Source organism: Oryza glaberrima, chromosome 4, assembly GCF_000147395.1.
Source record: "Oryza glaberrima chromosome 4, OglaRS2, whole genome shotgun sequence".
In the NCBI taxonomy this organism is placed as follows: Eukaryota; Viridiplantae; Streptophyta; class Magnoliopsida; order Poales; family Poaceae; genus Oryza; species Oryza glaberrima.
In genome coordinates this window covers 28,414,360-28,438,794 of record NC_068329.1, presented here as the reverse complement: position 1 = coordinate 28,438,794, position 24,435 = coordinate 28,414,360, and the positions used below count along the sequence as shown (strand labels likewise).

The 24,435-nt window shown below is 41.2% G+C and overlaps 6 protein-coding genes across 7 annotated transcripts; 4 read left to right on the top strand and 2 right to left on the bottom strand.

The window, feature by feature from the left end:
- Positions 1–527: 527 nt before the first annotated feature.
- LOC127770568 (thioredoxin-like protein CXXS1) lies at positions 528–3,777 on the top strand. 2 transcript variants are annotated; one of them, XM_052296331.1, is made up of 5 exons: positions 528–697; positions 1,542–1,599; positions 2,292–2,471; positions 2,887–3,009; positions 3,377–3,777. In XM_052296331.1, the coding sequence occupies exons 3-5, from the start codon at positions 2,364–2,366 to the stop codon at positions 3,545–3,547; spliced, it is 402 nt and encodes a 133-aa protein (XP_052152291.1). In that variant the 5' UTR covers positions 528–697; positions 1,542–1,599; positions 2,292–2,363; the 3' UTR covers positions 3,548–3,777. The 2 variants fall into 2 exon arrangements, with proteins under 2 accessions (XP_052152291.1, XP_052152292.1); XM_052296332.1 differs by lacking the exons at positions 528–697; positions 1,542–1,599 and having other exon boundaries at positions 1,627–2,471.
- Positions 3,778–4,815: 1,038 nt separating this feature from the next.
- Positions 4,816–5,587, top strand: LOC127770569 (uncharacterized protein Os04g0629400). Its single transcript, XM_052296334.1, has one exon. The coding sequence runs from the start codon at positions 5,110–5,112 to the stop codon at positions 5,482–5,484; it is 375 nt and encodes a 124-aa protein (XP_052152294.1). The 5' UTR covers positions 4,816–5,109; the 3' UTR covers positions 5,485–5,587.
- A 1,270-nt stretch (positions 5,588–6,857) lies between these two features.
- LOC127770567 (helicase-like transcription factor CHR28) lies at positions 6,858–13,743 on the top strand. The gene is made up of 12 exons (XM_052296330.1): positions 6,858–7,011; positions 7,776–8,418; positions 8,511–8,663; positions 8,829–9,004; positions 9,091–9,162; positions 9,253–9,327; positions 9,411–10,419; positions 10,972–11,102; positions 11,571–11,792; positions 12,053–12,559; positions 12,649–12,858; positions 13,275–13,743. Exons 2-12 carry the CDS (start codon positions 7,902–7,904, stop codon positions 13,377–13,379), a joined length of 3,177 nt encoding a protein of 1,058 aa, XP_052152290.1. The 5' UTR covers positions 6,858–7,011; positions 7,776–7,901; the 3' UTR covers positions 13,380–13,743.
- A 263-nt stretch (positions 13,744–14,006) lies between these two features.
- Positions 14,007–14,834, bottom strand: LOC127772089 (blue copper protein-like). The gene is made up of 2 exons (XM_052298073.1): positions 14,609–14,834; positions 14,007–14,518 (listed from the first exon to the last, which is right to left on the bottom strand). The coding sequence occupies exons 1-2, from the start codon at positions 14,772–14,774 to the stop codon at positions 14,187–14,189; spliced, it is 498 nt and encodes a 165-aa protein (XP_052154033.1). The 5' UTR covers positions 14,775–14,834; the 3' UTR covers positions 14,007–14,186.
- A 1,114-nt stretch (positions 14,835–15,948) lies between these two features.
- LOC127770595 (histone-lysine N-methyltransferase ATXR2) lies at positions 15,949–20,482 on the top strand. Its single transcript, XM_052296370.1, has 15 exons — positions 15,949–16,179; positions 16,756–16,831; positions 16,948–17,033; positions 17,136–17,440; positions 17,692–17,804; positions 17,968–17,999; positions 18,359–18,489; positions 18,838–18,925; positions 19,130–19,178; positions 19,301–19,355; positions 19,490–19,559; positions 19,626–19,695; positions 19,799–19,875; positions 19,966–20,022; positions 20,132–20,482. The coding sequence occupies exons 1-15, from the start codon at positions 15,949–15,951 to the stop codon at positions 20,243–20,245; spliced, it is 1,554 nt and encodes a 517-aa protein (XP_052152330.1). The 3' UTR covers positions 20,246–20,482.
- Positions 20,483–20,528: 46 nt separating this feature from the next.
- LOC127770596 (peroxisome biogenesis protein 22) lies at positions 20,529–23,916 on the bottom strand. The gene is made up of 9 exons (XM_052296371.1): positions 23,531–23,916; positions 22,268–22,501; positions 22,132–22,179; positions 21,973–22,029; positions 21,789–21,890; positions 21,392–21,457; positions 21,171–21,272; positions 20,976–21,098; positions 20,529–20,776 (listed from the first exon to the last, which is right to left on the bottom strand). The coding sequence occupies exons 1-8, from the start codon at positions 23,678–23,680 to the stop codon at positions 20,985–20,987; spliced, it is 873 nt and encodes a 290-aa protein (XP_052152331.1). The 5' UTR covers positions 23,681–23,916; the 3' UTR covers positions 20,529–20,776; positions 20,976–20,984.
- Positions 23,917–24,435: the final 519 nt, after the last annotated feature.

Below are 24,435 nucleotides of genomic sequence, written 5' to 3'. Positions count from 1 at the left end.
GGCCGTCGGTCGCTGGGCCAAACAATCAGCTGGCCCATGGTAGCAGGACCACTGTAACGAAACAACGTGTCCACACCGTATTGGATGCGCCTCTCCAAATCGCTAGGAGAGCAGCTAATCTAGCACCTTTAAGATAGCTAATAATCCAGCACCTTTAACATATTTAATATATGTGTCAGATCATTTTCTACCGGATCACTTATTTTAAACTACTTCATCTATCTCAAAATATTACTAGGATTCAATTGGAAGTATCCTCCATGTTAGGACAGAGGAAGTAATTATTAAATTTATTTTTTAAAATATTTAATTTATTCCTATATGCAAGTATATGCTCCTAAGCATAATCCGTTCAATGACTATATCCGTCCCAAAATATAGTAACTTTTAGCTATGAATTCTAAAAATGATTATATTGTAGGATGGAGGGAGTAGTAAATCCATTTTCTTAAATAAAAAAAAGGAAAAGCGAGAATGAGAGAGGTGCCCCCACTCTGCGATTGCCAGCTAGCCCATCACAAGAAGATCAGAGGCCTTCGGACGCGGCTTTTTCCGGCGTTCCGCCACCAGTCTTCTCATCTGCGGCTGCGGCGCTCCCCTTCCCTACCGGAATCCCCGGTTTTGCTGCCCCCCAGCCCGCGGAGTGGTCGGATCCTTCTTCCGTATGGTGTGCGTGGAGTTTGGTTGTCGGGTTCAGGTTAAAACCCTCTGTAGTTTCCATCTCCTTTTACCACTTCCCACATGCTCGAATCGAAGTAAATCGTGTGTAGTAGTTTTGAGTAGAATGGCGCTATGCTATGCTATGCTACGCTATGCTACATCGTGTACTTCCAATTGATTCACAGCTCGCACGCTTCAATCTTTGTAGATCAGTGGTCTGTTTCACTGCTGTGAGAAATTGCGTGTGGTTTTGCAATTCGTCGGTGCTTTTTTCCCCCTTTCTTTCTAGTTTTTGTGTATCTACCGTCTACAGTCACCATGGTTGGCAAGCTAATGGGGGATTGGAATATAAATCTCTTTTTGGTAGTTCTTTTTTTGTATGATTGATTTTGGCATGTCTGTTTGCCATCACCTTTTTTTTTAATTAGGACCACCAATGGATAGGGTTGTTGGTATTAAACTCGCACCATATCAAATCATCATGTTATCTTTCTTTTTCAAGTATTCTGGACTCGTGGCCTGCTTGAAGGAACAAGGGAACTTCTAGAGGGTTTCCTCTCTCAAAAAGCTGTTTTTTTTTTCATAAGTGAGAGCAGTTAAACCCCAAATCTTGTTGAAACGATTAAACTTGCCAAAGCTCTCCTAGAGACTGGATTAATTTCTCATGGTTCTGTTCAGTATCAAAGTCTTCAACTAAACCGTAACACTGAACTTGAGATTTTTTATTTTTTATTTATTTTTCTGAGTAAGAGATATTTTATATGAAGTTACTATGATGTCCATCAAATTTGAACACATCCAGACTTGTAAATTTCTTGGTCTCGTCTCTACTTTTAGTTAACGCAGAAAATGACAATTCACAGTTATTACTTGCTTTGCAGGAATTCTAGGAATGGCAGCAAACTAATCTTCTAACCTCAGGCAGTCCATGTTTTTGAGGTGATTCTGTGACATGTGTGCTACCTTAAGTAAAACAAGCTACGTTTTCCCTTCCGTATGGATCTCCTAATTTGTTCACTTGGTAGCTTTAAACTGGATGTTATTGCAAGGTTGCCACATGCAAAACTTATTACTCTAGAGCGGGAGAATACAAACTTATTGTTCTTTGTTATTCGATTATTGCAATAAGAAATATATGGAAATTGCAGTAGGTGCGCTCTGCAAAATGATGATACTTTATGATATATCCGATTTCAAGGAGCTAGGAACACAAAAACATCGCTTTGTAATTTACCATCTCCAATATGTTCTAACATCCACAATTTGTTGTCATGCTAATAAATTGACCAGCTCATGTAGAATACGTTACCATTTCAGAGCGAGTACCCACCTGATAAGCATTCCTTTTCCACTAGGAGATAAGCTCTCTATTAATTTGCTACCCTTTCTGCATCACGGCCCTTATTCCCGTTGGGCATATCTTTTATGTGGTTGATATAAGCTCATAGCTTTTGAAGTACTGCATAGGATACTGACTCCAGAAGAAACTACCAGCCAAAATAAGGCAGGACCCACCAGCTTTAGAATATAAATCCCCATGCTTATCTAATCTTCAGGAGGATTGCCACTTCTCTTTCCTGTAGATAGTCTGTGATAATTTTGTTCTCTTCTTGTTGGGGTCTTGGGGAAAGGGGCAAGGAGGAGGAGGAGACCAAGAACACGGAGTGAAAGGGAGAGGGTTCTGTTCTTGCTTCTTAGGCCATATGGAGATCCAGCAGCAGAAGGGGGTTGGCAATTCCAAAGTTGTGAAGGTTGAGAAGGAGGAGTCATGGGATCTGTTCGTCAATCAAGCAAGCAACGAAGGCCACCCTGTGGGTTTTTTCTTCCTTGCCTTGTTCTTCCCCCACCTCTTTTTTTTCGCCAGGCTTCCCCCACATCTTTCCTGCTTTGTCTCTCATGATGAATATTGATGTTGTTTATTCTCAAGTCATATTTTGGTCGGCCCACGATTTTTGTAATTGCTGTTTGTAGATTATAATTTTGTTAGAACGATATATGTATAATAGTTTGTGGGGATGGATGCTTCATGCAACCTGATTTCTGTAATCATGTTCTTTTCGTTCTTTCTGGGTCTTTCTCGTTTTTCTTTCACTGTAACTGTAATTGACAAACTGAGTTCCAAATTGAAAATTTTCCTGATGATAATTATCCGCTGCAGTTGCACCAGAAATTTCTTTTTACTCACTCAGAAGTTAACTTGGTTATTGACCCCTCGACTTTGTGTAGGTTGTTGCCCACTTTGGGGCTTCATGGTGTGTGACTTCGCTGTCCATGAACTACAAGTTTGAGGAGCTAGCTCAGACACACCCTGAGATACTGTTCCTCTATGTGGATGTTGATGATGTCCAGGTAACCATTCTCTCTGTTTTTTTTTAAAGAAGGAAACCATTCTCCTATTTTTGGTCTCATGACGTGTTGTTTATGCATGTATTTTTGGAATACATCCCATGGTCGTATTTTCTCTGAGTTGTTCTGAATTCTGAAAGCGAAGTGTCTTTTGAGGAATAGAAAGTAGAGAAAGTGGATGCCTAAACTGATAATTTCACATAGAGTTGTCTAGAAAATGTCCTTAGACTTCGGAGCTTTCATCTTTGATGTTCAATTGTTTCTACTGAATATCATGGCATAACCATTTGTTACAAAACTGCTATGCATATATGCTCATTAAATTAGTTTACTGAGCCAAGCTGCTATATCATATACCGTGTGCATGCAGAGTGTTTCGTCCAAGCTTGGAGTGAAGGCCATGCCGACATTTTTTCTCATCAAGGACAAGGAGGTGGTGAACAAGATTGTTGGTGCCAACCCAGATGAGGTCAAGAAGATGGTGGACGCTTCTGCTGAGTCCTTTGGAGTTACTGCTCCTCCTGATATAGTGGTGGAATAGATATATAGATGTTACCTTTATCTTCAGAAACTTCTCTGTGACCGTGGGTGCTTCTTGGTCAGGTCCGGAAAAATGCGTCCATGTGTACATTCTAGCTTTGCTCCTGTGACTCTGAATGGTGTCCCTTTGAACTGATAGGCTTGTGCCTTGCGGTAGTTTGTTCTGCAGGCTGCAGCTGTGGCTTTACCATGCTCTATGAAATTTACTTGCATGTGTTTCCAGTTGAAAAATATGTGGTTCAGACTTCAGAGTTTAGACTAAAAAGATTTGTTGACAGTATCTGGCATGCCTAGTAGTGCTTTGCCTTTTCACTTCACATGATGATGGATGGTATAGTTCCAAAGCGTACTCTGACGATGAGCTATAAAAATTGCCATGATCTCTGCAGCCACCGCAGAAAGTGCACATCCCCAGGTGTAAGTAAGTGTCACGAGCAGCTGATTTATTCATTGTAAAATCTGCAGACCATGTTAGTAGGTTGTACCGTTATCTTGCTGTTGCAGGGTACTACTAATTAATGATTAGCTTAGCAAAAGCTCTGCATTTCAATCAAAAGAATTTGCATCATAAAAGGCTCTAACCTAAAGCTGCATACCTAACCACACCTAGGAATGAACAAAAAATGCAAGCTGGTCTTTGGCCCAGTGCAACATGTGACCAACTATGGACATGCCACTGGTTGTCTTGAGGCCTTCCTTCATCTTTGTGCTCCACTATTCAATCATCCAAAATGAGAGTATTAAAAGCTAAGGGGAAAAAAGGGCAAAAGAGAAATAAAAGTAAGAGAATTATTGGACCAACACCATGGACCCTCACCACATAACCTGCACCATCCAATTCTCTGAAGACCCACTGTAGCATTATTCTGAACTTGTACACTTCATTTATCATCTTGTCCCAGACTCCAGTTAATTACCTTCAATCAATTACTACCTTTTTACTAGATGTGTCGGCAGAGTAGTGCATCTCCTATCACTAACAGCAGACAAGTTTAGGTGTGATATGATAGCAACTATTGTTTGTACCTGAGTTAGTTAGATCGATGCAGAGCTGACTTACTGGAATAAACTGCAGAAACGAGACTTGCCATAATCTGAATTTCTAACTTTACTGTAGTATGTTTTCTGCTGTTCATATATACAACACTGACTAACTGAACAGTGAGCTGCACTGACTGCAAAAGAGATTAAAATGTTCAGAAACATGCAGTCACCGATGGTGATCATTTCACTTTAATAATATGATGATTAGGTCGTGATACTAACGAACCTCTCTATATCTCCATCTCTCTCTCTCCTTCACGTGAAGCCTCGCACGAGTGCAAAGCCGACAGCCAGCACCACCGCCAAAAACGCGAGGCGAGTTGGAGTTGGAGCTGGATCCCTCTCGCCATTGCTCTCTCTCTCTCCAGCCTCATTCTCTTCCCCTCTCGTGCTCTCTGCTGCGAGTGCGGCTGCGGCGTTGCATCGCATGCTCTTTGTGAATTGTGGGTGAGAGAGCGGTGGCCGGACGAGCTCGCCGGATAGGAGGAAGAAGAAGAAGACGACGAGCTTAGCTTTGCAATGTGCTGCTACGTGGGGAAGGCGACCAAGATCTTCCTGTGCCTCGCGGCGGCGCTCATCGTCGTGGGCCTCGTCCTGGGCTTCGGGCTGGCCCACCGGACGTGGGGCGAGCGGAAGGTCCAGCCGGACTGCCGGTGGCCCGACTGCCAGCTCCAGCCGGCCTACGGCGGCGGCGGCGGCGGCGGCGGCGGCGACCCTCTCCCGGCCACCTCCGGCGCCGGCGACACGCCGCCCGGCGTCCCGCTGACGGAGCCGGCCGTGGCCGCGTTCCCCGGCGTCGCCTCTGCTTCGTCGGCCGCGCCGCCGACGGCGAGCATGCCGTACCTTGGGCCGCCCAGCCCGTTCGCAGTGGGCCTCGCCCCGGCCCATGGGTGAAAGCAAGTCGCTTCGGAGTATATTTTTTTTCTTCTTTTTTTTTCTGTTGTATTTTTCTTCTTCTGAATTTGAAATACTATGATGGCTGTGAATTATTTCTACAGTTTTGAGTTTCTGCATTTTAAGCTGGTCTAGCCTTCTGTGCCGTTGATGATCATTTTGGTTGGATATAAATAACGATTTTGATTCCAAGTGTTCTTCGGTTCATGTGTTTAGGGCTTGTTTACTTGGCAAAAAATTTTATCCATGCATGTCACATCGGCTATACGAATACACATTTGAAGTATTAAACGTAGTCTAATAACAAAACAAATTATAAATTACGAGACAAATTTATTAAGCCTAATTAATCAGTCAATAGTAAATGTTTACTGTAGCACCACATTGTCAAATCATGGCGCAATTAGGCTTAAAAGATTCATCTCGCATTTTCCTGATGAACTGTGTAATTGGTTTTTGTTTTTGTCTACATTTAATACTCCATGCATGTGTCGAAACATTCAATGTGTCAGCGTGAAAATTTTTGTTTAGAAACTAAACATACCCTTAGTGCTCATCTTTGAAGACCTGTAGTAGTCCGTGCAAAATAAGCATATTAGGGTGTGTTTGGTTTCACGTCAAAATTAGAAGTTTGACTAAAATTGAAAGATTGAAGAAAAAAATTGGAAGTTTATGAGTGTAGAAAATTTTTGATGTGATGGAAAAGCTAGAAGTTTCAAGAGAAAGTTGAGAACTAAACAAGGGCTTATTACTCTAATCCTCTCTTGTTTTATATTGTTTTTAATAATCCTCGTGGCTGTTTATATCTGCTTAGTTGCAAGTTGCAGCACAGCAAAAAATCGATCAGTAAACCAGGACCGTCCGATGTTAATGCCCAATTAACTAAGATCATGGGCGTTGATAATGATGGTTAGTCCGAATGCTATTGCTAACAACAGATTTTTCTTTGAACGGTAACAAGATAATTTTACCGTTGCAATTACTTATTCGTTTCCTCCTTTCAAAATATCAGTCGATTTTTCAGGGGTTGACAGCCCCCGTTGCAACGCCCAATAGCCACTGACAGGTGGGGCCATCTGAATTTCCGAGGAATTTCTTCCGAAACCGCATCATACTTTGCGTTGAGAAAAAAACAATTTAAAACACACACGACCCGTTTCCTTCCAGCACAAGACACCTCCACGACGATTTCAAGCCGCGAACCAATCGAAATTTCCTCCCTTTCCCGCTCGCCCGCGCCCACTGACACGTGGGGCCCGGCACGTGGGCCCCACGCGTCAGCCACACACGAGCGCGCCCCCGGAGAAACCGGCGACGCCTTGGTAAGTCCCAGGTTTCCCACTCGTCTTTGCGAGAGAGTTTTTCCGATTCGGCCGCCGCGCGGCCGTCACGAACCCGATAAAATCTCCACGCAGTTCCCCTCAAAAAGAAATTTGGTTGATTTTGATTTGATTTGATTCGTGTGCTCCCCGCCGCCTTCGATCCCTCCAACGGATAATCGCCGCCGACGACCACGATTCGGAGGAGGTAACTTCTTTACTACTCTCTCTTGCAAGACTGGTTTCTTTCTTTGGGGTTATTAGCGGTTTTGGTTCAAATGGATGGAATGCTTTTGTGAGATGTTTTGTTTCGGGGAGGTGTGAGAGGGTTGTTGCGATTTGCGGGAGATTTTGATTGCGGCGGATCGTTTTTGAGGAGGAGAAGGCGGTGGCTTTGGGCGGATTTCGCTTAGGTAGGGTTTTGGTGGATTGGGCGGTTTTGGGGGGAAGTTTTAAGCGATCGTGGGCTTGATTAGGGTCGTGCATTCCTGTAGTCGAATTGTTTGATTGTTGTGGAGTTGGCTTTGCCGTTCCTTGTCGAAGGCGATGCTTGCGTGATGGCACACTCAGTTCATGTTGTGACAATTCTTCCTTCTTTCAAAATTTTGGCCCTTGGATTAATAGTTAATCTTTCATTTGTGATTTTCTTTGAATAGGGTGCTGCATTTTGATCAATACACTTAGCCTAGGAATGCATTAGTGTTTACTTCCTTAAATAGTTTTATGTATCAGTTTATTGCACATCACTGTGCCTGGTTTAGGCAAATATTGTTCTTGATGTAAAAAAGTGTTTTTTTAAAAAAATATTTTTAGGTGTTATTTGCAACCCTTGTATGCACCAAGTTGAAATTGTATTTCCTATCTGGGCTATTGCAGTGCCCCTTGAAGAATTAAACCACAGTTACTGCTGCAAATTACTGAATGCATCATTTGTTCAGACTTCTGACTTCCAATTCACAAATTATTTTGCAGAAGATAGTATTCAAGTGGGTTCATCAAGATAATTTGTTTGCAGTGTGCTGGAGATAGTGTGGTCTGACCAGGCTTGTTGGGGATTAGTGAAGCTAAGCATCGCAGATATCTGACAACAGAGAGTTGATGCCCATGTTTGCTAGCAATATGGATATTATTGACTTGTGTTCAGACAGTGAAGAGTACTTCAGCCCGTACTCAGATACAGAAGACAATCTTGATTTTGACGATCCCAATGATGGTGTTAACCAGGTGGTTTTGCACAACACAGCATTTGGCAATAATAGTTCAGAACTACTAGTCGGGCTGGATGACGATAACTGGTTAAACAACACTCATGCTTTATCCTCTCATAGACCTGCTGAGAATAGATCAGACATTATTGAAAGCAGCAGCGGTGTCAACACTGACTGTCAGAATAGTGCTTGGCAATACAGGACTCTTCCACATACCTTCATGAGCAGCAGTTACAAGTCTCGTCCACTTTCTCTAACAGGAGGTAACAATGTTGAAAGTACACACCCCACTGTGAAGCCTAACACTGTGCACTATAATGGAATTGGGTTCCCTTCACCTGCTATTGCAAGTGGCTACAAGCCATATGTTAGTTATGGCGAGGGTGTTTCAATTGATGATGATGACGGTGAGTAGAACTATCCTTGATTAACTTGAAAAGTATACTGCTGTAACTTGCGATTAGTACAACTAAAGTTTTTCCCTTTTGAAACCTGTCAGATGATGTCTATGAGGTTCTGCATCAACCATTTCCGTTCAGTCATTCGAGTTTAGGTGACAAGAAGATCGAGGAAGAATCCACTTGGAAGTACAATGGTTTTCAAACAAGTTCTGCCTATGGAATCGAGATGCCTACATCTGCAATGTCAACAGGTTGGAAGCTACCTATTAATAGCAACTGAAAAGTTAAAACTGATAATGATGATGTTCATGTACCATAATTCCCTCAAATATTCTGATGGGTGATCACATAAAAATAGTTTTACTAGTATAAAATGCAATATTAGCAATTTTTTTCTCTCTGTTTGAAACTTGCAGGTGGTGTCTCTGCATATGGAGGTCTAAACTCACATAGGATCTTTCCTCCATCAGTGCCATACAACAATTCTGTTAACAATTTTGGAGTCAATGGCCTTGGCACTCAGAGCCACTTAAATATAGAAAAGAGGCTTTTTGGCCGTGATGAGAGGGTGGTGTATGATGAAGCCCTGAAGGTATAGAATATAATTGTGTGGTGATTCAATTTTATTGTACTTACTGTGGATTGTACCTTTTTAAAACAAAAAAATATATTGTGCAGCAAATCAGTCAAGAAACAACGGAAGAAAATTTGCCTGAAGGTGTTATGTCAGTATCACTCCTTAAGCACCAGGTAAAGTTTATATTTTGAAAATCTTGGTTGTGTGATAATTCTATTTATTCTACTGATCCTGTTCACTGCTATGTTCTTCATTATTGAAAGAGAATAGCATTAGCTTGGATGGTTTCCAGGGAGAATAGCTCACATTGTTCAGGTGGAATTTTGGCAGACGATCAGGTTAGTTCTATTTTCTACCTTGATAACTGTTACTTGTTTTACTGGATCCCTATCTTATAGGGACATAACTTTATGTGACGCAGGGTCTTGGGAAGACAATATCAACTATTGCCCTTATACAAAAGGAGAGGGTTGAGCAGTCTAAGTTCATGTCTGCTGATGTGGGCAGCATGAAATCTGTAGCTAACCTTGATGAGGATGATGAAGTAGTGATAGTCATGGACAAGAAGCAACTGAAGGGTGAATCTGTGAATATGCTACAGGATTCAACACTGTTTCCATCATCAGAAGCAGCAAGTGATGCCGCTGATCTGAAGCCCTGGGCTAGTCTACCGGGGTCTGCTGTTGATAGAATGGTAAATGCTGTCAAAGTTGAACCCAAGAAGAAGGCTAGAGTGAGACCATCGTCTTCGTCAACTTTGAGGTCTGCTAATAGATCAACTGCGGGAACACTAGTGGTGTGTCCAGCCAGCGTTCTTAGACAGTGGGCTAGTGAGTTGGCTGCCAAGGTTACTGAAAGTTCTAAATTGTCTGTTTTGGTTTATCATGGAGGTTCAAGGACTAAAGATCCAACTGAGTTGACAAAATATGATGTTGTTGTCACCACATACACTATTGTAGCCAATGAGGTAACCAAACAAAACTCTGATGAGGATATGGAGGAAAAGAACAGCGAAACATATGGGTTATGTCCAGCATTTTCTATTGGCAATAAAAGAAAGAAAGACAGCGAACCAAAGAAGAAAAAGAAACCCAAAAATTCAGATGCTGACCTTGATGGTGGACCACTTGCCAGAGTGCGATGGTTCAGAGTTGTGCTTGATGAAGCTCAAACAATAAAGAATCACAATACTCAAGTGGCTAGAGCCTGTTGTGGACTGAGAGCAAAACGGAGATGGTGTTTATCAGGAACTCCTATACAAAATACAATTGATGATCTGTATAGTTATTTCCGTTTCTTGAAGTATGAACCATATTCTGTGTATGGTTCCTTTCGCTCTATGATAAAATACCAAATTTCTAGAGATGCAACTCGTGGATATAAGAAACTCCAAGCTGTCTTGAAGATAGTTCTGTTGCGGCGCACAAAAGGTAAAATAGAAAATCATGACTGCATATGTGTCTGCAACTTTGTACCTTTTAGTTATCTGCTATATGAAACCCACATCCCATTGCCTCCGATGCTTACTAATTCCTGACAATAATCGTTGGTATTACTCACAACTATGAAAATTTAAAAATATTGATATTGATTCATTCATTATATATGTGTGTGCTGGAGCTAATATATATGATAATACGATATCATGGCAAAATCAACTTTTACTTGGAAAAATGCAACCTCTTATCTTGGATCTCTAGCATTTTATGGAAGTCATGAAATACATCTGAAAATCTGGAATTTGTGAAGGTGGGAAACATAATTGAAAGAGTACTATCTTTTTGGGTGGAATCATATTGAGTACCCCGTAGCATTCTGTTTATTTATATGTTGCTTGAGTTAATGTTTTCAGCTTCAATACTTGGTTGCATATCTTAAATTTGTAAGATGTGCTTTCAGTTTCAGTGCATATGGCTGTTTTTTTGTTTTCACTGGTTCTGATGTTGTCTAATTAATCTATTTTTTGGACTGTTCAAATACAGAAACACTAATCGATGGAGAACCAATCATAAAATTGCCACCAAAAACGATTCAGCTGAGCAAAATAGACTTCTCAAAAGAGGAGCGAACTTTCTATATGATGCTTGAAGAAGGTTCTAGGGAAAAGTTCAAGGTATGGCCACTTCAATTTTCTCTTTTTTTTTCTATCGAAAATATTGCATTACTATGTCAACTATTAGATCTTAAATGAAAAAGCGATCGGCAGTTATGGTGCATAGATAGATACTGTCCATTCTCTAGATACTCATTATTTGAACTTAGAAATGCTCGGTTTTGATTTATTCCTAACTCAGTTGTTGCTGCAAGGTCTTAGAATAGCACCATATCAATACTCCATACATTTTGTTTTCTACTCTTGTCTTATCCGATGAACACTTAGCTGTATTGTGCCCACAGCAATTGTGAAGGTTTTACTTTTAATGAACAGAAGCCAAGTTTTTACATTTATCTTCGTAAGCACAAGTAGGTTTGCTAGTCAATAGTTTACCATGTTCAGTGTGATTACTTTTCTTTTTCAAAATATTTGCAGTAGTTCAGAAATTTCAATGCAAAATGTTTATACTCCATGTTCATACTACAGGAATATGCTTCTGCTGGGACGATAAGAGAAAATTATGCAAACATTCTTGTATTGCTGCTGCGACTTCGGCAGGCTTGTGACCATCCTCTTCTTTTGAAGGGAAAGGAAAAAGATTTGATTGATACTGGTTCTGTAGAAGTGGCAAAGAAACTTCCTAAGGAAACAGTGATAAATTTGCTTGGACAGCTGGAAGGAGACTATGCAATTTGTTCCAGATGCAGTGTAAGCAATCTAATCACATACTGTACATGCAAAAAAATAGTATTACATTATCTTCGAATAGTTTCTTTTATGAAAAAGCAAAATAAGGATATCAGAACAGGATTGTCATGTGTGTGTGATTAAACAATCAGTGGTTTAATTTTATCTGAACTGTCATGTGTGTGTGATTAAACAATCAGTAGTTTAATTTTATCTGAACTGTTTGTTACTCCATGGATACTAAGATAACTACGGTAATTTGATTTCTGCGCGTTTTGCAGGACCCACCTGAGGATGTTGTTGTAGCAACATGTGGTCATGTTTTCTGTTATCAGTGTGTGCATAAGAGCTTAACAAGTGATGAGAATGTCTGTCCCTCCCCTTCTTGTGGGAAGAAATTAAGCGCTCAATCAGTTTTTTCACCTGGAGTGTTAAGGTTTTGTATAGCTGATAAATTGGAGTCTGGTGCAACAACTAGTAGTTCTGTAGAAGCAGATGGCTCTCCATCAATCTGTGAAAGCAGTTACATATCTTCTAAGATCAGGGCAGCCACTGACATACTTAACTCAATCGTGAATACACCTGCTCTAACTTGGAGTGATACTATGGAATCAAGTCCAAGTGAAGTAGCCCCTTCTAAGGCGATAGTATTCTCCCAGTGGACTGGCTTGCTGGACTTGCTGGAGCTTTCGCTGGATAGCAGCCGTATAAAATTCAGAAGGCTCGATGGTGCAATGTCTCTCAACTTAAGAGAAGCAGCAGTGAGAGAATTCAACACTGATCCAGAGGTACTTTTCTGACGCCCTTCATCTCTCTCTTCTTTTTTTTGATGTTACATGTAGATGGTCAACAAATATAACTAAATTTCATTCTTCAGGTGAGAGTGATGCTCATGTCACTTAAGGCTGGAAATCTTGGTCTCAACATGGTAGCTGCTTGCCATGTGATTATGATTGATCCATGGTGGAACCCTTATGCTGAGGACCAGGCAGTTGATAGAGCACACAGAATTGGTCAGACCCGTCCTGTAACCGTTTCCCGCTTAACTATCAAAGACACAGTGGAAGATCGGATTTTAGCTCTACAGGTATCATTTTGGCTGTTACATTTCCATTTCAAAAGCATGAGCTTTTCTTCTTTTAGATGGTATGCACTTCATTAGTCGTCTGGATGTAGGATATGAACTGAACATATTTAACTTCATCAGTTAAAGACGCATTTCTACAAAAATGAAAATTTTCCATTCTTGCGTATACTGGTTAGCATGTATTTTTTTCTTGAAACTAATATGAGGTTTACCTTTTTTACAAAGTAGCTGAAATCATGTAGGCAATTTCATGCATTTTTTTTCGATTCTCTCGATTGTAAGGGTTGTTAAATAATTGGACATGCTTTGGAGCTAGACTGGTGATCAATTCATTTTAGACAGTGTCACCATGCTTGTGCATGTTTTCTTTTTTACTCTCCATTTTTGTCAACACAACTTTTATGTTCTCTTGCCAGGAGAAGAAGAGAAAGATGGTCCAATCTGCTTTTGGTGAGGACAAACCTGGCGGCAGTGCAACTCGGCTCACCATAGATGATCTCCAATATCTATTCGGAATATGAGGGCAGCTCATGATCCTTTTGTGGAGCTAGCTGGTGAATTTTGTCGTAGCAAGACTGACATAGTCCTATCAGCTATAGCTGATGACAAAGCCTTAGCACCATTAATTTATGCACCCGATGTTCCTCACCATGGGTGATGCCATGTCTTTTGAATTGCTCTGATCATTGGACAGAGAGGGTTAGTTAGCTTTTGTAATTAGATTATGTTCGCCGTCGCTGGAATGGGATGTTAGGAGGTCTTACATCAGAAGCAGCCTTTTTTTGTGTGTATATATATATGGCATGCTAATTTTAATGTTGGTTCTCTGATGGAATGCATTACAAAGTACAAACTGTTACTCCTACATGATTGTGATGGGGAAGTCTTTTTCGCCCTTTAAGGAGATGCCCTTCGTTTCTTGCGATGTTATTTAAATAGTTATTAAAAAAATGTAAAAAAAAACTGTCATTGCAGGATGGATTAATATGTGATATTTCACTGCACAAGCATGCAAATTCAAATTTGATATTTTTTTTACAATATGTAGAAGTCAAATTTGTGAAGTGCTAGCGATGCTGTGTAAAATTTGCATTTGAATTTGCATATTTGTGAAGTGCTAGCGATGCTGTGTAAAATTTGCATTAGACAAGTTCTGATTTTGTGTAATCAAGCATAACTACTAAATTCATTCAAGAAAATATGCATACAAAAAACAAGATCATAACAAAAGGGAATCCACTGCACATTACACAAATAGGAGCACCGCAACGCAAAGATCTCAAACGACGGAAATGCTGCCAATAATTCAGAGACGATCGAGTTCATGTTCAGAGCGCAAGAATGGCGCCGGCGCCGACGGCGAGGCCCACCACCAGCTTGGAGGCGAGCTCGGCGCCGCCGCCGGCCGCCGCGCCGTACGACGACGAGCCGCCCTTGGACGACGACGGCGGCGCCGTCGAGTTGGAGACCGTGATGGCCACCTTCTGGCCCATGCTGCAGTGCGACCCGGACGAACAGGCGAAGTACCTCGTCCCGGGCTTGTCGAAGACGACGGTGGTGCTGCCGCCGGCGTCCGACGAGAGCGGGGCGGCGAAGCTGCACGCCGTGTAGTCCGCCGCCGACAGCTCGTCGACGGTGTGCGGCTGCCCGTACGTGAACACTGCGCCACATTACACACGCCGATCGATCAGCTCAGACGCCATTGTTGCCAGATGCCAAGAACGGAGGAGGAATGGAGAAGCTCACTCACCGACGCTGTCGCCGACGGCGACCGTGTTCTTGGACGACCAGTCGCCGTAGTTCCCGCCGGAGGCCCACTTGATGGCCCACGTCTTGCTGCCGGCGGCGAGCTCGGCGACGGTGGCCACGGCCATGAACGCCACCAAGGCCTTCAACGACGACGACGACGACGACATTGTTGCGAGCTCTTGCACAAGCTAGCTAGGAATGGAAGAGGCTGCAGAGAAGCTAGCTAATACCAGCAATGGCGCAGCTGCTGCCTGAATTTATATATCAAGCTGCTGGTTTTGCACCAGCTGGTGGTTGGATCGTGGATGACGATGAAAATTTTGTATAGTTACCTGCTCGTGCCATGTCCCATTTAATTTGCAATCCAACTAACTAAGAGGTTGACAGCATTATGCCAATGATATGGCTAATATACAAGTAATTTAGGCAATAGTTAGTTGGATTAATCGCATATCTGGGGGAGTTCATACATATATGATCACGGCACTATGATTATGGCAGGTTTGATTGATCGGATCGAAGGAGTTGACAAGGTATCAATTCAGCAATTCGATTATACTCGCTCCAAAAAAAAAAAAATCCAATTTCTAAATAGATATATATATATACATGGGCTATACTGCTATGCATCTAATGAGAATTGTCGATCGAGCTGGCGCTCACTAGCTACCCAGCAAGTGGTAGATAATTAAGTTCCATCTCAAAAAAACAAAAAGAAAAGAAAAAGTTTGTATATTGTTTATGTATTGTGCATTGGGGACCTAGGAAGTTGTTTTCTGCTGTATTCGGTGTATCTAACACTCACAAATATTACTAGTAATTAGCAGTGTATGTTGCATTATTGAAATGATCATCACAAGCAATCTCGATGCACGTCTTGGTTACAAAGGTTGAAGGCTGGATGTTGACTTGACATGGTGATGGTGACGAACACATAAACTCGGAATGGAACTGGGCTAGTACATATACTCCCTTAACCCAATATAGAATATAATATGATACATCCTACCTACTTCTATACAGATTCATAGTACTAGAGGATGAATTACATTCTATACTACGGATTAGGTACTTGGTGGTGGTCTAATTGCTTTAGCATTCTTTTTGGGGGAATTCTTGCATAAGCATCAGGGATATGATGACAATGTTAGTTGACTGGAGTTGATAATCGCAATTTCACATATACCATATGTATGCAGTTTACAAGTAACATTCACATATTCCTTATGTGTGTGCAGTTATGCATACACCGGCTGTCAATTTGAACCAAAAATGGCAGTTTCCGTTTTCAACACAAGGAGGCGTACTTCCCATGTTTCCGCCTTCATGGCTCGAACACGTATGTTCATATCCACACCTCTCCCCCAAGTACGAGACAAGGTCTCGAGAACAAAACCCCCCAAACCCCACGGCGGCGGCGGTGAGCGGCGGCGGAAGAAGCAGCCGCAAGAGGCAGCAGCTCGCGCCGGCGGCGGCATGGGTGGGAGCAGCGCAAGCCCGTGTGACCTGGACAGGGAGTTCGCGCCCCAAATCGCCCAGCTCCTCGCCACCCCTCCTCTCCAACCCGCGCAGGTACGTTTTCTTTTTCCTTCCCTTGCCCATCCATCCTCCGGGTCTCAAATCTATCTGCTTGGGAATTGCTTGTGCTGCGATTATTGTTTTTCCCTGTAGAAAGGTTGGGTAATCATTGTCGGGAATTTCGTTATAAGGAAGTGATACTATGATGGGTATATCTTACTATGATTGGTTTCAGTTATCTTACTGAGAAAGGAGGATTTCTTTTTGGTCCGCATGGATGGTTTTTTTTAGATTGGTGAGATGAGAGGCGAATTGTTTAGTTTACAACAGTAACGGTGTAATTTAATGTTTTATTTGCAGAAGTACAATCTTAAGTTTGTCTTTTTTGGGTATCCCAGTTAGTGTGTAGTGAATGTAGCTCGATGGAGGTATCAATTCGACAGAACAGAAACAATCTTTTGTGTTCTTGGCTTCTTTCTGTGTTGCAGTTACAATTGTCTCCTTGAAGCCAGTAAAATTGTAGTAAATCTTTTATGGCTTTTTCTCTCCTTCCTTGGTTACTTTAGTTCATGTATTGCTGACGATCTGTAGCTCCCATCTGACACACAGCTATGCTACTTTTGTTTTCAGGAATACTACAATGGGCTCATACAGTCCAGGAAACATGATGGTATAAGAGTGAACTTCAGCAGCAAGCATGGGAAAGGTACTGGTTACTGAATACTTATATATCTTGTGCAATGCAATCCGGCAAACTTGGAGTGCTTGTATAAAGTTGGTGTCGGGTAAAAGCCAAGATACTTAACCAGTTGGTTCTTGCAGGTGTTTGTGCGAACAAGGAGTTTGCAGAAGGGGACCTTATTCTGAAGGATCAAATATTGGTTGGTGCTCAGCACAGTCTTAACAAGGTTCGTCTGCTTTTGAAGTGATCCTAGGTATTTGTTCCCTTCTATTTTTTGTGTGAACTGCTCCTCCCTGAAGTGTGGTGTCCATTTTGTGTTTTATTTCAGATTGATTGCGCTGTGTGCAGTTATTGCTTTCGCTTCATTGGTTCTATAGAGTTCCAGATTGGACGAAGATTGTATTGGCAAAGCGTTGGTTCAAGCAGTGACTGCACTAATAGGAGGCATTGCCATGAGAGTGATGTGGGATCGAGTGCCAGTTCTTCTGGTGCAACAAAGGAAAACAGTAGTACTTTGCCAGAAGAGGTCTTAGGATCACTTATTACTGGTGACATGTCACTGCCTTTCACAGACCATTTTAGTTTGCCTCAAGTTGTTCCTTGTCGTGGATGTGAGGAAGAACGCTACTGCAGGTTTGAGTCACTAACCATTTTACAGTTCACACTTTCTTTTGGCTGCAACACCCAAAGATGTTAGGACTTTTGTTTGAGGCATAAATATTTTGTTGATCAATTCATTCTCCATCATAGGTTATAGTTGTCGGTCGTGTTAAAACTTAAAACCTAATTATCTTATCAGAACATGTAACTTGTTCTTGCCGTCTTAGATAGAAATGTAATCTTGGGGTAAAAACATAACTTGTTGATTCTGCATTTTTGTTTAGCCAATCATGTGCTGATTCCGACTGGGAAACTTATCACTCTTTGCTGTGTACTGGATCTAAGACTGAACCATCCCAGAGATCTGCTCTTCAGAAATTCATAGAACATGCAAATGGTAAGTGCAGTATGCAGTGATCATTATATACCATCATTACGAATTTATGTTGTGTTCACTATTCATTAAATGTAGCATGCCTAGATCAATTGTTCCTGATTAGTGATGATTGTGATTGAGGTTGTCAGTCTGTTATCTGCTACTGACCAATCTTTATTTTCAGGGTCCAATGATATTTTTCTTGTTGCTGCCAAGGTATGTGATAGAAATATAGATTAGTGTACTAAGCACTAAACATCGTGTTATGTGCTCATCTCAGATTCTAATATTCTCCAAAAGTTTTATGGGGATACTAGAACTTTGCCATTGTCCATGGCTAATACAAAAGGCATTCAAGCATCACACTTGAGTTGGTACTGTTATCACTAATGGCTGTCAGCAATCTACTTATCAATGCACCAGGACAGACTATTGCACAAGACGAGTTTTAGTAGCTATATCAAGAACATCCCCAAACAAAAGATTCAATTGCAATTTCCTTATTGCTACCAATTGCAGTCAATTTAATATCTCCTGATCATGATGCATGAGCTCGATACAATTTTACATGTCAGGCTATCACTTTCACTCTGCTGAGGTACAAGAAACTCAAAACGCAGCCTGAATTTCAAAATAACACAGATGAATCAAACTTTTCTTTGCTTATGGAAGCATGGAAACCACTTTCGATGGGCTACAAAAAGAGGTAAAGTCACGAATTCGGATGCAACTATTCATCCCCTCTGATAAAGTAGCTGCGCGTATGGCACTACCAGCAGTGTTATTTTAATGCACAATCGATAGTTTCTTCATCAAGTGTATATCAATAATTCAATGGTACTAGTATATTTCCACTCTTCTCATTTATAACAGTCAATAAGATCTCTGTTGCATGGTTGCATATTTTGTTCTCTTTTTTTGGATTTGTTGGCAAGATGTTATTTTCAGCTCAGTGTGGCTTTCACTACCTTGCTCTAGCTCTACAAGATCCTTTGAGTTGTTTGCATTGTTGTTCCACCCTAATATGTCCCAAAAAAAAAAAATCTTGTTGCAGGTGGTGGGACTCTGTTGCTTTGCCTGAGGATGTTGATTCCTGTGATGAAGATACATTTAGGCAGCAAATTAGGGATCTAGCACTTACGGTAATTATGCTGTCACATATTTCATTCTTTTGAAACTATATAGGTATTCTATTCACAATATTGTGCTCTGAAACGAAGCTTTATTCACTAGCTCGTCAGTTAAAATATAAAAATGGCACACAAGAAGTGGTTATTGTTTTGATTGAAAAGTGTCCCACATACCAATGGATTGATGGGCAGATCATTATCTTCTGTGTTTCGCAGTCATTGCAGCTTCTCAAGGATGCTATTTTTGATTCTGAGTGTGCACCCTGTATCCTTTTTGGCATATACTAGATCAGTTCACATATATAAATAAGTAGCTTCCCTTCACATTCAAGTAATCAAGTTTCATTGACTCACGTAAAAAAAAACGGTCACCTTGACATTTCCTAGTGTTCTCACTTGACGTGTATGGCCATTTAATTGGCATGTTTGAGCTGAACAATCTGTAAGTAAATCTAATTATTTTTCATTTGTATATGTGCATTACATACTCTATCATTGTTTCTTTCCATCAACAGAAATAAGTTCTGTACTGCATTTGATGTAATAACCTCAATATATTTCCGTCTTTTATTCCAGTGGTTTGGTTGTTGCGTCTCCAGTGGAAGACTATTTCATACATATTGATGATCTTCCAGATGATGAGAAGGTATTTTCACTGGTTAGCCTTAGCTTTTCTTGTGGCATTGTTAATCTGAAGTGCAACATATCCCAGGAGGAAGCTGAAAAGGTTACAAGGCCATTTCTAGATGCTTTAGGTGAAGACTATGCAGCTCCTTGTGAGGGTATGTGCAGCTTCTTCCCAAGTTTATCTCCCCCCACAGTAATGTCATTTTCTATTTACCCAGCAGTATTCGTTCATTCTCTTGTGAATTTTCTCGTTGGCAGGGACGGCATTCTTTCCTTTGCAAAGCTGTATGAATCATTCATGTTGTCCAAATGCTAAAGCATATAAAAGGGATGAGGTAATCTATATTTCTTCCAGTCGATTCGCTCATTTTTCACACCAAATTGCCAGTCAGCAATCCGACAAAACCATTGAACTACCGTTGCAGGATACTGATGGTAATGCAGTGATAATTGCTCTGGAGCCTATCAAGAAGGACGATGAGGTACTGAGCTGTTAACGCTTATCTCAAATATTTTTTTTCTTGTGCTGCCAGTGAAAAAAGAAAACATTGAAAACGTTGTTTTGCCAAGTACTAACTGTGAAAATTCTAGATTACCATATCCTACATCGATGAGGATGTCTCCTACGAGGAGAGGCAGGCGGAGCTTGCAGATTATGGATTCATCTGTACGTGCCCTAGGTGCCAAGAAGAAAAGCCCAACTGAACAAGATCCACAGTTTGGAGGTTCCTGAAATTTATTTTTTTGGTGTGGAATATGCAATTGAAGTTTTGACGACTCCATTTTTTTTTTTTTGTCTAGGATATGCAATTGAGATTTTGACAACTCCAAAAATGTTAGGATAGGATATGCGGAAAGAATGATATGATACGTACTTATTTGAGTGGATGCTGGATTTTGCTGTGCTAATGTTGGATGCTGCAGAAAGTTTTTATTCCTTCTGTTCAGTTGAGATTTTTCCTTTTGTGAAAATAACACATTTCTGGGATGAATGGCCGAACAAATAACTGGATGACAATTTTAAGTATTTCGGTTATACAGGAACACAATTGATACATGGATTATGCTACAGATGCTATCTCTTTCCATAGCTTATGGGGAGTTGCAGAACCAGTTTAACATGACACACGACTTTTACACATGGTACAAGAAAAACGAGTTCCATCATTCAAGGAAAAAAAATGAACAATGATGTTCGTCTCAGTTCTCGCTATGCCATTGTTTGCTGGAGCTCACCTGCAGAGAGATAGACAGTATAAATTAGAGGAACGGCGTGTAGAATTGTGCAGTACATATATTCAGTCCGTCATGTCTTCCGGTCGGTTGAGCATACAGGTTTTATGTCAAATTTGGTGATGATATACAGGTGCTGCTATCAATTTCATGAGAAACACGCCGATGCACATGTCAAATAATAAATTCTCTCTTGCTCTACCTCATATTATCATCTCTGATCAAGGCCTCCAAAGAATTGTTCCAAGCTTGTAGAGCTGAAAACATTGGATGCTACTCTTTCTGCTCGTTGTGGAGAAATATGTAGTTGATATTTGATAAACCTCTGCAAGGGAGCATAGCAACTCAAAACCTGCTTCTATAAGTATGATACTTGATTGTTAAAATTGTGACTTACAGCTAGCTGATGAACAATTTCTGGACTAGTATCAATGTGCCAATCAGGTTCCAGTTGCCGCACAAAAGAGGTGCGGCCATTTTCTGTACTACAAAAGAGAACCTGCCATTTGAAGAAATGTTACATAAGGTCCATTGCGAACATCCAATGGCTATAGCCAAATGAAAAAAAAAAACGATTAAGCAGTTATATTTCTGAAGTGACCTCATCATGCGGCTTACCTTGTCCTTTATCAATCCACTGTTCGTAAAAAGTCCAGCTTCACTCAGGGCAGATAACACCTTTTCCTGCAACATTATTCAGTTGTGCTGATGTCAAGCTATAATAGCTCATTCAAATTCCGTACTAGGCAGTGTGTCTATAGTGATGATTCCAAAAATACTCTTCTGTTTTTCTTTTTTTCAAAAAAAAAAGAACCCCTGAACATAATGAAATAAAATAGCAGACCAGGTAGTTGTTCATTCATCGTATTATTCCGATATCAATGGTAAATTGATTACTGTTTATTCCGCGTGCATATGCCGATATCAGTATATATTGACATATCAAGTCTTGAGCATACTTGTAAAGCGTAAAACATAAATGCAACAGAAAAAATGCATGGTCCTTATTACTTACTCCGCTTTCATCGTCAAGAATGCGCTCCATCAGATAGACATCACAGAATTTTGCAATTTCTAGAAGAACCTCCAGGACAGAAGGTCTCACTGTGACATGGTTCTGAAAAAAAAGTATAATTCCGCTAAATTAAATTCGTTAACAAAAAACAGGAATTTTTTTTTGCAGCAGCGCTTTTGCTCACCTGGAGCTCCTCTGGAGTTGTTTCCTCCAAAATCACACCAAGTAACCGGCATGTAACCTAAACATTATAATTCACACATGGGAAAGAAACATGCATTGGTATAACAAAACTTTAAAGTTCATGAAAAAAAAGGTGTGAAAGCAGTTGCTTGCAAAATACCCTTCGTCCTTCGCTCAGTTTATGCCTAACAAGCTGCTCAAGAGTCAGCTGGAGAAGAATATAAGCAAACTATCAGTCCAAGGATCCTAAAAGCAGATACATCATTTCAGTATTCAGAAAAGGAAACAGGCAATACGTTTACTGGCTGGAAAAGCTGGTTGATTGCTTCCTGTGCTCTTGAATCTGCTGAAGATGAACAAGCATCCGTTGAGGTCAAAGCACCTGGCCGTGATCTACTGCTGGTGTTGCTAGGTGATGGAGCAACGCGTCTACGTGGCCTCCGAGGTTGCTCTTGAGGAGCTCTCAACAGTTTCCAGGCAAAGATAAGCGTGATTGTAATTGCGGCAAGTGTAGTAAATGAGCGAAGTTTCTAAAATAGAAGATTGAAGTAATTCAATAATTCTTGTAGCAAGAATTAATAAAATGGACTTTGTGTGTGAGAAATCACAAAAAATGGCACCAATTCACTCATCCAAACCACAACAACGACTGATACAAGGGATTAAAAATTGACACCAAGTACAATCTTTTGTGGAATAATATGAATGCTCATGCTGTTGCAAGTTGCAACATAGGGCCCAGAAGGTCGATTTTCGAGCGCTATGGCACTTTTAAGTGCTTTCACGTGATTTGATACCTAAAGTCGTTTTAATGACGTTGTAGCGCAGATTTCTGAGCATAGAAATCGGTTTACCTAGCCGTGCATGCACATGTCATGTTCACATGCGTATGCCTGTGCTTGCATCCATTACTAGCCTAGGATCTGCACGTTGTATTACTACCGAGTTCTTGGAAATAGCGTTGTAAAACACTACAGTCAAGAGAACTTACAAAACGACAACATGCCATTAACGAATTATTTAGTGATTCATTAACTGACTATAGAGGTAAGTAGATCATTCAATGATATCACATAAAGCAAGCCATCATAAAAGTTTGCATCTTTCTGGCCAACCAACACTTCTACATAGTAACTATTTCTCGCAGCACTATTAGCCTATTACTAACCTAAAGGATACATCAAAATCTCAACTATCACAATGACCCAAATACGACCACATTTCCCAAAAGGGAGACATATCATTAGCGAACTGAGAATCCACGCCTAAAAATTTACTACAGCTTCTAGCTTGTACAGCTGCTAAGAACGAATTACCAAATCGATGCTTCGAACTCATATGTATGTAATAACAACTAAACAATAGTAGAATGGCCACAGTATAAAATATAGTTCCAAACAAAAAATACTAGCCTTCCCCACAAACAATCAAGCAAGGCGCGCCACCTTTACACCACGGACCACCACAAATCCCTAAACAGCGAGGAAAACCTAGAGATTATCAAAACACAGCAAAACACACGCGCGACACGGGGGGGATCACAGATCCGAGCGGCAAACCTGGCGATCGAGGTCGAACGGGAGACGATCGGAGTAGCGGGCGAGGGCGTCCACTAGGCGCCGCACCAGATCAGCCAGCTCGTCGTCCTTCCCGCCCCCCGCCGCCCCCGCCCCCACCCCCGCCGCCGACGCCGCTGCCCCCGACGACATCGGACGCGCGCCCCCGCTGACCACCAGAACAAGAGGAGGAGGAGGAGGAGGACGCCGCGGCGGCCCGAAACCCTAGCGCGCCCGCTCGCGGCGGCGACGGCGAGGAGGAGGAGGAGGAGGAGGAGGAGATTTGGAGGGGGCGAAGTGTAAATTGTGCCGTCTCTTCTACGAGGGGGCGGGCTGCGACATGTCGGAGGGAATGAGGGCGGAGGAGAGGGAAGCTCGTTGTTTTTGCTTGCGGCGTGGTAGGAGACGGTTATTCTGCAGTTAGGTCCTTGAAGAGTGTATTTATTTTTGGTAATAGGTCTTTCAGTTTTTTTTTGTTTTACTCCCAGTCACAGTCTTCATGGTTGAACCAACGAACTGCTCGAACTATGACTTTGGGTGTGTTAGTTACGCGTAAAGTTTGAACGTGTCATGTCGGATATACGGATGAACATTTAAAGTATTAAATGTAATCTAATAATAAAATAAATTACAGAATTCGTATGTAAACCACAAGACGAATTTATTAAGCTTAATTAATCCATCATTAGAAAATGTTTACTGTAGTATCACATTGTCAAATCATGGCGCAATTAGTCTTAAAAGTTTCGTCTCGCATTTTACACATAATCTGTGTAATTAGTTGTGTAATTAGTGGTTTTTTTTATTTATATTTAATACTCTATGCGTCCAAACATCCGATGTGACATGTGTAAAAATTTTTTGGCAGGGAACTAAACTGGCCATTTGATGAGTTGGTTTTCTTCTAT

Bases quoted from the DNA above. Each gene is read 5' to 3' on its own strand.
- LOC127770568 (XM_052296331.1), top strand. From the start codon at position 2,364: ATGGAGATCCAGCAGCAGAAGGGGGTTGGCAATTCCAAAGTTGTGAAG. The intron at 2,472-2,886 runs GTGGGTTTTTTC...GACTTTGTGTAG, and splicing joins CAAGCAACGAAGGCCACCCT to GTTGTTGCCCACTTTGGGGC. The intron at 3,010-3,376 runs GTAACCATTCTC...GTGTGCATGCAG, and splicing joins TGGATGTTGATGATGTCCAG to AGTGTTTCGTCCAAGCTTGG.
- LOC127770596 (XM_052296371.1), bottom strand. From the start codon at position 23,680: ATGTCGTCGGGGGCAGCGGCGTCGGCGGCGGGGGTGGGGGCGGGGGCG. The intron at 22,180-22,267 runs GTATTGCCTGTT...ATTCTTCTCCAG, and splicing joins AGCTTTTCCAGCCAGTAAAC to CTGACTCTTGAGCAGCTTGT. The intron at 22,030-22,131 runs GTATTTTGCAAG...TATAATGTTTAG, and splicing joins AACTGAGCGAAGGACGAAGG to GTTACATGCCGGTTACTTGG.
- LOC127772089 (XM_052298073.1), bottom strand. From the start codon at position 14,774: ATGTCGTCGTCGTCGTCGTCGTTGAAGGCCTTGGTGGCGTTCATGGCC. The intron at 14,519-14,608 runs GTGAGTGAGCTT...AATGTGGCGCAG, and splicing joins CGCCGTCGGCGACAGCGTCG to TGTTCACGTACGGGCAGCCG.
- LOC127770595 (XM_052296370.1), top strand. From the start codon at position 15,949: ATGTTCATATCCACACCTCTCCCCCAAGTACGAGACAAGGTCTCGAGA. The intron at 18,490-18,837 runs GTAAAGTCACGA...ATCTTGTTGCAG, and splicing joins TCGATGGGCTACAAAAAGAG to GTGGTGGGACTCTGTTGCTT. The intron at 19,356-19,489 runs GTAAGTAAATCT...CTTTTATTCCAG, and splicing joins ATGTTTGAGCTGAACAATCT to TGGTTTGGTTGTTGCGTCTC.
- LOC127770567 (XM_052296330.1), top strand. From the start codon at position 7,902: ATGCCCATGTTTGCTAGCAATATGGATATTATTGACTTGTGTTCAGAC. The intron at 10,420-10,971 runs GTAAAATAGAAA...GTTCAAATACAG, and splicing joins TCTGTTGCGGCGCACAAAAG to AAACACTAATCGATGGAGAA. The intron at 12,859-13,274 runs GTATCATTTTGG...TTCTCTTGCCAG, and splicing joins ATCGGATTTTAGCTCTACAG to GAGAAGAAGAGAAAGATGGT.
- LOC127770569 (XM_052296334.1), top strand. From the start codon at position 5,110: ATGTGCTGCTACGTGGGGAAGGCGACCAAGATCTTCCTGTGCCTCGCG.